General features: G+C 35.7%; 2 protein-coding genes across 4 annotated transcripts in view; one reads left to right on the forward strand and one right to left on the reverse strand.

The window, feature by feature from the left end:
- LOC107758240 (transmembrane protein 91-like) overlaps positions 1 to 3331 on the forward strand; it is a 28532-nt gene extending 25201 nt beyond the window's left edge. For both annotated transcript variants that reach the window (XM_016575928.1, XM_016575929.1), the window contains exon 4: positions 2321 to 3331. In XM_016575928.1, the coding sequence (XP_016431414.1) occupies positions 2321 to 2476 (156 nt within the window). In that variant the 3' untranslated portion in view covers positions 2477 to 3331. The remainder of the gene's footprint in view (positions 1 to 2320) is intronic.
- A 3619-nt stretch (positions 3332 to 6950) lies between these two features.
- The window catches only part of LOC107758234 (exosome complex component RRP46-like), an 18778-nt gene continuing 12330 nt past the window's right edge, over positions 6951 to 13398 (reverse strand). For both annotated transcript variants that reach the window (XM_016575913.1, XM_016575914.1), the window contains exons 3-6: positions 8749 to 8870; positions 7398 to 7538; positions 7226 to 7315; positions 6951 to 7082 (exon numbers count right to left, since the gene is read on the reverse strand). In XM_016575913.1, coding sequence (XP_016431399.1) covers positions 6987 to 7082; positions 7226 to 7315; positions 7398 to 7538; positions 8749 to 8870 — 449 coding nt within the window. In that variant the 3' untranslated portion in view covers positions 6951 to 6986. The remainder of the gene's footprint in view (positions 7083 to 7225; positions 7316 to 7397; positions 7539 to 8748; positions 8871 to 13398) is intronic.

A 13398-nucleotide genomic window follows, 5' to 3' on the forward strand; every position in this document is an offset into this window, starting at 1 on the left:
AAACACCTTTTTTTTTTTTTTTAAGTAATATATACTCATGTGAAAAATTTAACTCTGAGAGAAGTTTTAATTTTCTTGAGTATGTCTAGCATTTATGTAGCTATGTAGCCTATGCACTTCTAAGACTTATATAAGACTCTTTGGACCAAACGAACTGCGAGAGTAATGTACACCAGCAGATGAGAGTAATGTACACCAGCAGATCAAAGTGTTTTTAAAAATGTTAACCTGATAATGGCAAAAAAAAAGAAAAGAAACAATCAATCAATCTAGTGCATATTCAACAGGAAAACAACTGAGAAACAGTGTAGGTGAACACAAAAACACTTTCAGTGTGAACAGCCGCTTATTCATTTATTCACTACACACAGGATTAGCTACATTTTCTCAGTTACCTCTTAAACAGTACACTTTTATTTAAGTTATTTAAGCTTCAGTTTATTCATTAAGAGAGTGGTCCGAACGAATGTGACACACTTAAGACAAACACGTTCTACCAATTCACTGAAAAGAAATAATTGACAGAAAAGAATGACTAATTCACAAATTATTGGCATGGCTGGTTCAATTGTCAGAAATACGGGACATACATTTAAAAGTGACGTGACATGTGGTCAAATATGGCTCCATACTCGGAATTAGTGCTCTGCATTTATCCCATCCAAAGTGCACACACACAGCAGTGAACACACACCCGGAGCAGTGGGCAGCCATTTTTTGCTGCGGCGCCCAGGGAGCAGTTGGGGGTTCGGTGCCTTGCTTAAGGGCACCTCAGTCGTGGTATTGAAGGTGGGAGAGAGCGCTGTACATTCACTCCCCCCACCTACAATCCCTGCCGGTACGAGACTCGAACCCACAACCTTAGGTTACAAGTTCAACTCTCTAACCATTAGGACATGACTTCCCCCTAACAGCACATAATGACTGCTAAAATATTTGCATGGAAACGCACAGTGCATACAGCTGTACAGCTACAGGCGCCACTGCCAATCACTGTCATTATATTGTAAATATATAATTCTAGTTGTTTAAACAACAATGTCTGCATATCAATACCGCTCAAATACAGAAGTGTCATTCATGTCTTTCAGTGAAATATTATGAAAATGGCAGATGATACATTAGAGAAAACAGACTGCAATGCCAACTAATGAAAAGGACAAGAAAAAAAGAGAAGAAAAAGGACACAACCCATAAATCATACACTTAGAAGTCTGTTAGAAGACTGCAGCAGTGCTCCATACTGCTTGATTATAACATCACATCTAGTCTGGTTAAATACATTTTGATATCTAGGCAGACAGATATCCAGTGTTGGGGTAACGCATTACAAGTAACGCAAGTTACATAATATGATTAGTTTTTTTCCAAGTAACATTACTTTTAAATTTACAACGACATATCTGAGTTATAAAGATCTGATACGCAAAAGCAACATAATGCATTACTTTCCATAAAAAGAAACTAAGTAACACAATACTTTTCTATTGCAAAATTGTAATTCATTATGTTTAAAAGTAACTTTCCCCGACACTGCAGACTAAGCATACATAAGACCTGTTGATAGTTCTGTGTCTAAATGGCAAAAGGTCAGTTGGACTAAAAGTGGCAGAGATTAGCAGTAAAGACAAGCGCTCTGGAGTGAGTGAGTGAGTTTGGACATTATGGAATTACACATGAGGGTTCAGGGAGGATTACACTGAGATTTGCAGGATTATGCCACCAGCGAATCAAAGTGCCACACATAAGAATAACACAAGTCAAGGCACTTGAATTATTCAGCTTTGTCTCATCCTCAGACAAACCTACATACCCTTTGCTGATCGCCTGATGTACATCAAATACAAAACTCAAAAAAAAAAGCTTCTTATCAATCTGGAAAGCTGTAATCTGATTGGCCACCTTTAAATAAGGTGTTTTTTGTGTTTGTTTGTTTGTTTTAGGATTAGTTAACTTGAAGCAACTTTATTCTCTTCAAGCCTGTTTTCAGTGAAGGTGGCACTGCAGACGATTGCTGACAAGACTCTGATCAATGGATTTCATTCAGACTTTAATTAGTGTCATAATGAGAGGTCTCTGGTGATTGATTTCCAATAGAGCATGAGGTGCTGTCTAAAGTGAGGGGATCAAAGTTGAAAGGAGAAGAGAAACGAATAAAAGAGAGGGTAGTGTAATGATGGAAAATACGCACGCCTTTGACCGATCCTACGCGAAAGCGAATCACTGCAGTCATACGGTAAACAATCTCAAGAGAGCGGAGGGACGTCCATCATTCACTATGATTAATGCAACTGTTTACCTTCTCTTCTCTCCACTTCAGACGAACAAAGCATCAGCACAAGGAGATTTCCAGGGTGCTAGTGCGGCATCTCGTCAGGCTCTGTGGCTCTCTATCCTTTCAATCGTGTTCGGAATCATCACTTACATCTGCGCCATCGCTGCCCTGATCTCCTATCTGTCCGGGAAACCACCTTAAAGACTACTGCATCGGTATCCTCTCTCAATTCTTCCAGAAACGCACCTCCCTGGCTCCTAATTACACAAACCGCTGCTCCTTATATACTTACATTCATCTACACCTGTAATAAGCACATTAGTTTGGCAGAGACGCCACCTTTGTAACATTTTCTGCCAGTTCACAGCTGCAATATTAGATTAAAAAATGTAAATCACTACATTTGGAAAGAGGGTAGTTTCAGCTGAAATGTTTGTATTTGGGTCAAAAAAATATGACACCCAATTCAGAAAGAGAGACCTGCGCTCTGTCTTGGCACTTGTGTCTAAGTTGGCAGGGGAGGGAGTGATTGGGGCCTAAGGGTTTGTTAGAAGGGAACAAGACAAGGACTGTGAGATCAGGAGATCACAACGGACTTGGCTGTGAAACAGCAGGACGTGCCCTCCGAGACACATGACTCCAGCAAACTGGGTCATTTTCTATCTGAGCTCTAAAGCTGGTCATTGAACCACTCTCCAAATTGAAAACACCACAGTAAATGACTTTAGAACTCTATTGGAAAATGTCAGATAGAAAACAAGTGCAAGTTCAGACAGATTCTGTAAATATGAGGATGCATAACAAATATGCAGACAAAAGTTCAATGCGATGAGGGAAACACACACATATACGCTGCAGAGTCATGCTGTTATGCGAAGCTTCTCCTACAGGATCCTATTCATAGCTTCATAAATGTAGACTCTCCACCTACTGTACCAACAAAACTGTATGGAGACATTTCATATGATTCAGCTAAACCATGCCTGCAAACTCTGGAAAAATGGCAAAAATGATGATGAAGCAGGAATCGGGCCAGATTCACCAAACATTATTAAAAAATACAACTTTTCTTAACTGCTATTTTCTTTTTCTCTTTCCTCTAATTTAAGAATAAAGTTAAGAATATTTTGTATTCCCAAAACATTTCTTATGATTGTTCTAAAGGAAAAACTTAAGAATAATTAGAATTCCTGAAAATGTTCTTAAAAACAATCGTAAATGTGATAAGTAAATATGTATGCAGATGTTTAATGAATTTTTTGGGTCATTTCAAGTATTAAGCATTAAAACATTATTCTGATAATTACGATTATTTCAGTAATCTGCGATTGTCTTTGAGGTGTTGAGTTGATCAGCAAATCTTCAGCATAAACCACTATTCAATCAGACGTCTATGTTTTAAAAAATTGAATTATTCAACCAGGGCCGTCCTTGGGGGGGTGCAACTGGTGCGGTTGCACCGGGCCCCGCGGTGAACGGACCGACCGAGGGGGGCCCCGCGTCAGCTAAGGATGGCCCTGTATTCAACAAGAATTGCATTTAGGAAAATTTTTTACAAATTTAAGATTTTATCTTAAGAAATTAGGATTTTCATGAATCCCAGCAGTTGAAATAATTTTGAAAAAATTCTGATATTTGAATAGAACTGCATGTTGTTTATGTAGCAAAGATGTTTTGAAACAACACAAATGTCTATGGTTACATGTAAAAAGGACCATACAAACAATGATTCAAACAGCTTTACAGTTCAAATATAAGTTTTGACAAAAAGTCTTATAAAATGCTAAACCTTATTTCAGCCTTTAAACCATTTATTAGTTTTTATTTTAAACATAATTGTTCTGAACAAAAACGGCAAACAGGCTGAATGAAAATTCAAATTCAGCTCTCTGACAGCACTGGTGCCGCTTATGGAAAAGCAGAAATACAGTGGTTACCCCTGTACACACAGCAGATGTGTGTTTTTAAACACCATAGTATTAGACATTATACAGAGGATGAAAAGAAAATGCCATCGAAACTTTCTGAAGACAGTCGGTTCCCTTCAAAGATACATTCAGTTTCGCCCAAAGGTGTTGAGTTTGCAGGGATGTAAACATCTGTAAGATCTTAATTTATATTCATGATGAATAACTGAGCATATAACATGTACAATTTGTAGGTATGAAATAAGGGGTATTTGATTGCCTGGGCAGTTATTAACTTGAAGCTGCATTCATGCGATTGAAGGCATGCACTTGAGATAATGGAATCCATAGGTTAAAAGGGAATTCTGTGATAAAGGAAACTCAAAACTGTAGTAAAAAAGTACTTGTAGGAAGCTCAAGTAACTGTCAGTGACATTTCGACCATTGGGCACTCTATTTTGTTGTAGCCCTTTCTCTATACTTAAATCCCTTTTGTGAGCCTACATTTCGCTTTGATAACCTCAGAGGCGAGCGACAAGCAGTGCCAAACACAACGCTCTGACTGAAGTGCTACTATAGGAAGTGTATCTGTGTATGAAACCCATTTCATCGCATTTCTCACACCTTCAAATCCATCTGCATTCATGTACAATTAATGGCACTACCTTTTTAAAGCAGGATATTAGTTTATAAACTTACTTAGCAAATTTGACTGGTTAACTGTTAACATTACACTAAACTACACTCTTAAAAATAAAGGTGCTTCAAAAGGTTCTTCAAGCGATGCCACAGAAGAACCATTTTTGGTTCCACAAAGAACCATTCAGTCAAACTTTCTTTAAAGAACCATCTCTTTCTTACCTTTTTATAATCTGAAGAACCTTTTTTCGCCACAAAGAACATTTTGTGAAACAGAAAGGTTCTTCAGATGTTAAAGGTTCTTTATGGAACCATTTAGACAAAAAGGTTATTCTATGGCATCGTGAAGCACCTTTATTTTTAAGAGTGGATATATAAAAGCCTGAAATACATACAATACACAATCATTCAAAAGTTTGGGGTCAGTTTAAAAAAAAATAAATAAATAAAATCAGCAAGGGTTTGTTAAATTGACAGTAAGGACATTTATAATGTTATAAAAGATTTATACTTTAAATAAATATTCTTCTGAACTTTCTTTTCATCAAAGAAAAAAAGTATTAATAGTTTCCACACACACAAAAAAATACTAAGCTGCACTATTTTCAACATTTTAAAAGGTTTTGAGTAGCAAATCAGCATGTTAGAAGGATTTCTGAAGGATCATGTGACACTGAAGACTGGAGTAGTGCCTGCTGAATATTCCGCTTTGCCATCACAATAATAAATTACATTTTAAAATATATTCAAATAGAAAACATTTATTTTAAATTGTTATAATATTTCACATTACTGATTTTACAGTATTTTTAATAAAGTCAATGCAGCCTTGGTGAGCGTAAGAGTCTTTCAAAAACATAAAAAAATCTTACTGACCCCAAATATTTGAATGGTAGTGTACATTATGGAGAAAGTCCATGGTACTACAATCAGAAAACATGCGATTTATATGTTGAAATGTGCCCTGTTCAAAAGATTACAGCCGCAAAACAGCGGTCAGCATGAACTGCCTTGGCAGGTGCCCTTCGAGCTCCCCGCAGTTAGAAATTGGGTCACATCATGGTAAGAAATCATGTATTACTTCTACAACAAGCTGCCCCATCGAGCAGAGGAGAGGAGCGATAGCACAGCCCCCTCCGGTAAGCTATCACTGCCTGTGTGGGATCACAGAAGAGCACCATGCGGTCGAGTCTCAGGACAGGAATACAGACCAGAGGAATCCTCTCCTGTCATTATTCTATTCCTCCTCTACATTAATCTTGTGTAAATGTGTATGTAAATTTTGAAGGTAACTGTTATGAATGAATAAATGCACTTGATTGAAACTTTAATTTGGCTTTGCCTTTTTAATACTTGCAATTGCAGTGATGTTGTGGAAAGAGCCTAAATGTTTTAATGATACTCGTTACAATACACATCTACACTCTAGAGGAACTAAATGGAAGATCAAGCACAACTACGGTGAACAGCAATTAATGATAATGCATATTAATATACTAAGTAATTTTCTCACTGACCCAGCTTACACAGTCTAATGGAAATCTCTTTCACTTTTTCATTTCGAAAGCTACGGTTCCCAAGGCAGTGGTCTTAAATTGCTATTTTAAGTTCAAACGTGCTTTGGGTGGGTTACACAAAAAAAAGCAGCATTATGGTCTATTTTACTTAATATGACTCTATTGAGTTTTTTTTTTTGCTGCTATTTACGGACAGAAACTACAACACCTGGGTAGCAATACGGCTATTTATAGTACATCTCTTCATTTTTTTTTAATTATTAGCACAGCATAAAAACACTTTGTTTTTCATTACGGCTCCAAACACAAAATATTATGCAAATTAATATGGTGTGAGCTAGCAAATTAAATCTTGAAATGATAAAAATACCATCTTGGAGTCCAACAATTGTTCTGTAAAGCTTTGTGGGTAAAAGCATGTAGGTAGGGTCATAACACACACACACATATACATATATATATATATTTTTTTTTTACTTAATTATCATTGCATATGCATGCATATACAATGATAATTAAGTCAAAAAATCGTGCACAATATAATTCACTGTAAATAAAACAAAATGTGTACACACACACAGCTCCTATTCATATTCTTATTTAGTGAGAGAATGATGCAAACTCAAGGTAAAAAATCATAAGCGTGTTTTATTTTATCTTTGAATATCGCCGTTTGACAGAATCCCTATAAAACTGGAAGATTTGTTCAGAAGCCTTTTGACTGATTGCGATGCACTGCTGCAGCTGTGTAGGAAGAAAACACATTTATGTCATTGCCTTGTAGAAAATTCAAGCAGGTTATGAAACATACACAAGCACCTATGTATCATCGCCACAAACAGAGCAACGAATCGCACGCAAGAATGAAATGCTGCATTCGATCTCACCTCCTGGACTGAAAAAGAGCCTGTGGTTGATGACATCAAAACATTGCACTCAACGCTCTCAATAGCAAATGTTAACAACGCTCGACATTCCTGGAAAAGAAAACATAAAAGACAGATCAAGAGCTTAACCTGTGCGCTATAGTTTGTGTCAGGAAGTGCCAGTGCGGTGTACCTTCTCCTGCCGAGCCGTGGGATCAATGATTATCTGGCCTTCTTTGCTAATAGCACAGGTCACACTACAAAAAAGGTGGCTCATGGGCAGCCCGGCATCCATTAGAGCCATACAGGCCGCATTCAGGCAGCACGACAGCAGCTGACAGTTAGATAAGGACCCATACTGTAAGGACACAAAGTGTGAATGCAAGAAAATGGGGCAGAAAAAACAAATCAACAGTAATGTGGAAGTTTGGGGTCAGTACAATTTTTTGTGATTTTGAAAAAGATCTCTTATGCTGTGATGACAAAGCTGAATTTTCAGTCTTCAGTGTCACATGATCCTTCAGAAATTATTGTAATATGATGATTTAATATTTGTGTGTAAACGTTGATACGTTCATAACTCTTTATGGAACGGAGTTGCCATTTGGCAAGAATGAATTTCGACTCATTTTCTTGTTATTCTGGAAAAAAAAACAATGTATTGCACGATGGGAATTAAAAGGGCAGGCCTTAAGGTAGACAATGATGTGCTGTTTTTAAGTCACATGACATTTGAATGTCCGTCCAAAACTCTTTCACCCTCACACGGAAGGCACCTGTTGAAGTGCTCCAGAAATTGCTCTATTAACCTCATTTCTAAACGCCTCTTCTCAAGGGGAATTTTTTTGCAGCATCTTTGTTAAGTAAATTAGATATTTTTATTCACAATTTAACTGTGTAATATAGTTTTACAATAAATTGAGAAAATGTACAGTAAATTGAGAAAATGTTTCCATATGGCAACACTGTACCAGTGTATTTCCCCATTGGGATTTTTTTTGTATAGATAATAGCATCAATAATATGATTGCAGTTATTTATTTATTTGAAGTGTTTATTGTAGTATAGTTGTATTTATGTATAAACAACAAAATTATTTCTTCTTTGCAGAAAATGAATGCAGCAATATTCTACGGAAATACCAATAGGAAGAGTGCAGAGTTAGTTCTTCCATGTGATGAGAGTGAGGATGAGTTAGCCTTCAGTGAAGCTTAAATGATAGGGATCTACTTATTTTTTGGTTTGCATGAGTTCAGAGTATATAAATCTATCAATTTCTAAAATAAATGTGCATTTAAATAGAAAAGAAAATCATAATTTTATAGAAAAACTACTTTTTTTGACCATTTTCCATTGTGGTACAGCGTTGTATATAGCAACGTTTCCCTAAGAACGTATGAATATGCTCATCACACTCATATTTTGAATAATAATACAGTCACAAATAATATTAATAATTACACAAATAATATAGACGCATCACATATACCCTTTTCTTAATTTAACACACATTAGCAATAGTTTTTTGCTGGTGTTTAGGATACAGAGCCATCATCGTGGATGACCTGCAGGATGACTGTGACAGAAGAACGAGGATGAAGCGTCAGCAGAAGAGCAGCCTCGCACGTCTCACGAACACACTGCTCTCTCGCGCGCTCTCGCACTCCTAAAAGAACACAACAACAGGAGTGAAAAACTGAGTCTGTACCAGACGGTCACCTAAAGGCGAGAACTGGAAGTACAGGCCGAGACGAAAAACAGTACTGAAGGTCTGTTGACAGGAGTGTTTGAACAATGTAATTATCGAAATGAAAGACACTTATTAATAAACACCTGACATGATTATTAGTCATGCGATTATAGTCTGCACAATTATTGATTTTTAAGAGCTGTTCAAATCATTTGTAGGTAAAAGCCTTATAAATAATGTGTTCTATAACAAGCAAATAAATAAATTTAAAAAAATAAATTAAATAAAGCACACAAGACACAACTGGCTGCAATTTAGTGGCATGCTTTCCTGAAATGTAGCTTTAAGATTATTTCCAAGGCCCTTTGAAGGGTGAGTTCCTCATTATAGCTCACATATTTTTTATTCTAATTATTGTACATAACATTCCGTTATGTTATATTTGAAAAATAAAATGATATTATTTACACACACACACACACCCATTTTGGTATCTGCATCAAATTAAATTTACAAAGTGATTTTATATACATAGAATTCAATTAAAGTGTTCTAGGGGTGTGCAATAATGACAAAAAAAAGAAAAAGATATCACAATATTTTCTGGAATTTTGTCGATAACGACAATTAGACAATATTTTGGTGAGTATGTTATTGTGCTGGTATTTTGGCAGGTTTAGGACTGCCGTGGACAGCTGACTCCCAAAGCTTTTGATATTCTTCATATTCTGTGAGTTGGTTCGTTTGCAGCAGTAACTGAAATGAACTTTTCCAATAAGTTTACATTGATTTTCTTTTTCTTTTTATGGGCATTTTAACCTTTTATAAGGCCAGTTTTTTCTAACCTAATTAATGTATGTAAATTCCTACATTTAATCAGTAAATTCAAATAGTTAGACACTATAGGACTGTTACCAACCAAATGAAATCAACAAAATATACTTTAAATATAAACCTAAAATCGCCAGTAGGTGGCGGTAAATCACTGCATGAGTGAGTCGTTGAATCATTCATGAAACCGATTCGATCAAACGGCTGATTGATTCAGTAACGAAACACCGGCGTGTGCTGCTCAGAGACGCAAAACAGTTCTGCTGTGGCTTTGTTTGGAACTATTTTCATTGTCGAAATACAGCAAAAAAAAAAAAAGTTGTTTATTGAGCAGGGTCCCGTTTCAATAAGGAGGTTTAACCAACTCGGAGTTGAAACTTGAACTCTGAGTTGACTTACCCTGAGATGGGAAACTCTTGTGTTTTCAGGTTCAGAACAGCTGAATTGAGTTAGTTTAATCGACTCTGAGTAGGCTGACTCTGAGTTTAGCGCGTGCACCACGACTATGAAAAGCCATGATCAATGGAGCTCCGAAATTATGATTCACCACGGCAACAGCAGCTTTTTCCACATAGTTTAATGCTCTTTTCACATAATTAAATGTTCTCTAATCCAAACTGTTGCATTTCTTAATTAGAGTAATGAAATTAACATTTGACTTCTACTCAGCCAACAGCAAGAAGGCTAGCAAAATAATGAAGAACAGATGAAGAGGAGATGGCCACAATACCAAGTGTTGGAAGAATATTAAAATCCAACAGGAAAAATATTAACTGTTGCTTTTGTATTTGTAGGAAATAAAGATGACCAAATAAATTTAACAGCTGTGGTGGTGGTTACGGCATATATCTCAAACTACCCTTCCATCTGGCATCCTTCGAATTCATACAGTTCTCAGCTTAATTTTCGATGGGTTTGTGTTCAGAAAACTACACAAATATTATAAGAAAGAGCGTGAGAGAGAGAGACACTTTCCTTACCGCTCTGCATACAGCGGCCTTACTAATGTGCTCTAAATCCCTGATGTTATATAGAAAACTACCATTTAAAAATGGTACCGCTCAAATAAATATGCATGCAGATATGGCAAAAAAAAAGTCTAAATAATCCTCTCCCGATGTAAATGTAACTCCCTATGATTTAATGTAGCCTCCTCATCTACAGGATTCAGTATAAGAGGTTTTTGTCACTTTCACAGTGTCTGCATGATGAAAATATGTGTAATGAATGAATGTACCTGCACTGTAAAAAAAATATTTTCTTACTTAGTATTTCTGCCTAGTTGTTTCCAGTCAAAATATCTAAAGATTCTTAACTCAAAATGCATTTTCTACATAAGAAAAATGACATAAGGTATTTCCTAGTCTTTTAAGTGTATTTTTCTTATTTAGCAAATTATCTACCTATGGGGTAAGAAAGATAATCTTGTTTCCATTTGCATTACTATTATTTTTCTTGTTTTAAGTAAAATGCACTTAATTTAGACTCCAAAATACTAAGAAATGCATTTTTTTTGCAGCGTGAATTAATGAATGAGGTATTTAAACATCGCTTACGCTTTATAAAGGGGGAGGAGACCGAAAGAAACTCTGGGTTTAACGAAGAAAACCTGCTCCCGACCAGGTTAGGTTCACAGAGTAAGTTACCATGGTAACTGACTCTGAGTATAAGTTACCTCTCTTTCAGAAACGGGTTTGACTTACCCTGCTTTCTCTGGTTTGACAAGCCTCCCATTGAGAAACGGAAAACCCAGAGTTTCCCTCATTTCAGGGTTAACATACTCAGAGTTTTCACTTAACCTCCATTCTGAAACGGGCCTCTGTTCATCAAATCAATATCACATTGGCAACCGTGCAGATATTTGGAGAAAAACGTCACTATTCGTGTGATATTAACTATATCAGATTATATAAATATAAACGACACAAGTCATACGGGGGCATATTTGCCTCCTTATCTTGAATGTTGGGGGAATTTTAAATGTATTTTAATAGACTAAATCACGCAGTGAAAACGTGATATCTAAATGCGCACGCGCAGTAGTCTGACCTACATCACGTAGTGCGCGCGCGCTCACTCTCGCTGTGTTTTTGTTTGGTTTTTGCGATATACTCAATGTCAAATCGCATATTGTTTAAACAACAATTACGATATTATCATAGAAGATATATATCGCACACCCCTGCTTTAACGTTTAAAATAACTTTTGTGAAAATAAAATCAAAATATGGGTGTTGTTCCATCATCATTCAGCATAATGTATTTACGTAAAAATTAAAACGTTCTTATTCTGAACTGTACATATTAAAATATATAAAAGGAAAAAGTGATCATACAAAATTATTATATTTTTAATTATTAAAACTTCTTGCTGACAAATGAGTAAAACCTATAGTTTGAAGGATAGTGGCAAAGACTGATAAAGATTTAACATTGCAGTTAATCAGTTTTTGGGGGCTGTTCTGCAATCCTTAAATAGAGTCTATTAATGTCATCTAATGATTCTTCTTCTAAATATGCCTGACAATATGTTTTGGTATATGAACTATTGCTACACTTCTGTAAATCATGGTAAAATATGTCATTGTCATTATTTTTGCTCAGAAAAAATAAATAAATAAAATTAAACAGGACACATTTTAATGTATGGGGGAAAACTAGATTTAAAAAGCTGTATTAAACTTTTATATAATTAATTATGAATATGTACAGCATAAGAAATTGATTTATAAATTGATTTAGAAAATACATAACCAGTGTTGGGGGAAAGTTACTTTTAAAAGTAATGCATTACAATATTGCGTTACTCCCTAAAAAAGTAACTAATTACGTTACTTAGTTACTTTTTATGGAAAGTAATGCGTTATATTACTTTTGCGTTACTTTTTAAATATAAGCAGGGCTTGATTGTTTTTAATATAAGAAGTTCTATTTATAGCAAATGTAAAAGCCCTTTCACACCAAAAAGTGTAATGAATAACCCTCAGGCTGAAGAAAAAGTAAATTCACGTCTGTACAGTAGAACGCAGGAGAAGAAACACTCTTCAGCAATAAAAAAACAAAGCACAATTGTTAGTTTCTCTAAAGTCATTTTTGCTTATTAGTATGGTTGAACTGGATCATCAAAGGTCAACAGCAAAGACATTGGTTAATAAAATGGGATTAGATACATTTGTGTTATTTAACATATTTAATTATTGCAGGTTTGCATCATATTCTGAGTTTGCATTTCACTGTTTTAATTCATTTTGATGAATACTAAATCTGTTTTTTGTGAGTGGGATGAATTAATGCACATTCACATTTAGTCTAGAACTACAGTAACATCATGTTCACAAAGCACACACAACTCCTCTGCACTTCCGATTTCTCCCAATATGGGGACAGGAGACTTGTCAGTCAATAAATGGGAAAACAAAGTAACTGGCATTACTTTTTTGAAAAAGTAACTCAGATATTTTCTGGTAAATTAAAAAAGTAATGCGTTACTTTACTAGTTACTTGAAAAAAGTAATCTGATTACGTAACTCGCATTACTTGTAATGAGTTACCCCCAACACTGATAATGACTTGTACTGTCTTTTACGCGTTGCATTGCATCGCGCCGCCTAAACATAAAACCATGTCTGCATTTGTGATCGGAGAAATGACAAACAACAAGTGCTACTCTACA

Source organism: Sinocyclocheilus rhinocerous, unplaced genomic scaffold (genome assembly GCF_001515625.1).
Source record: "Sinocyclocheilus rhinocerous isolate Xijiao unplaced genomic scaffold, SAMN03320098_v1.1 scaffold23, whole genome shotgun sequence".
In the NCBI taxonomy this organism is placed as follows: domain Eukaryota; kingdom Metazoa; phylum Chordata; class Actinopteri; order Cypriniformes; family Cyprinidae; genus Sinocyclocheilus; species Sinocyclocheilus rhinocerous.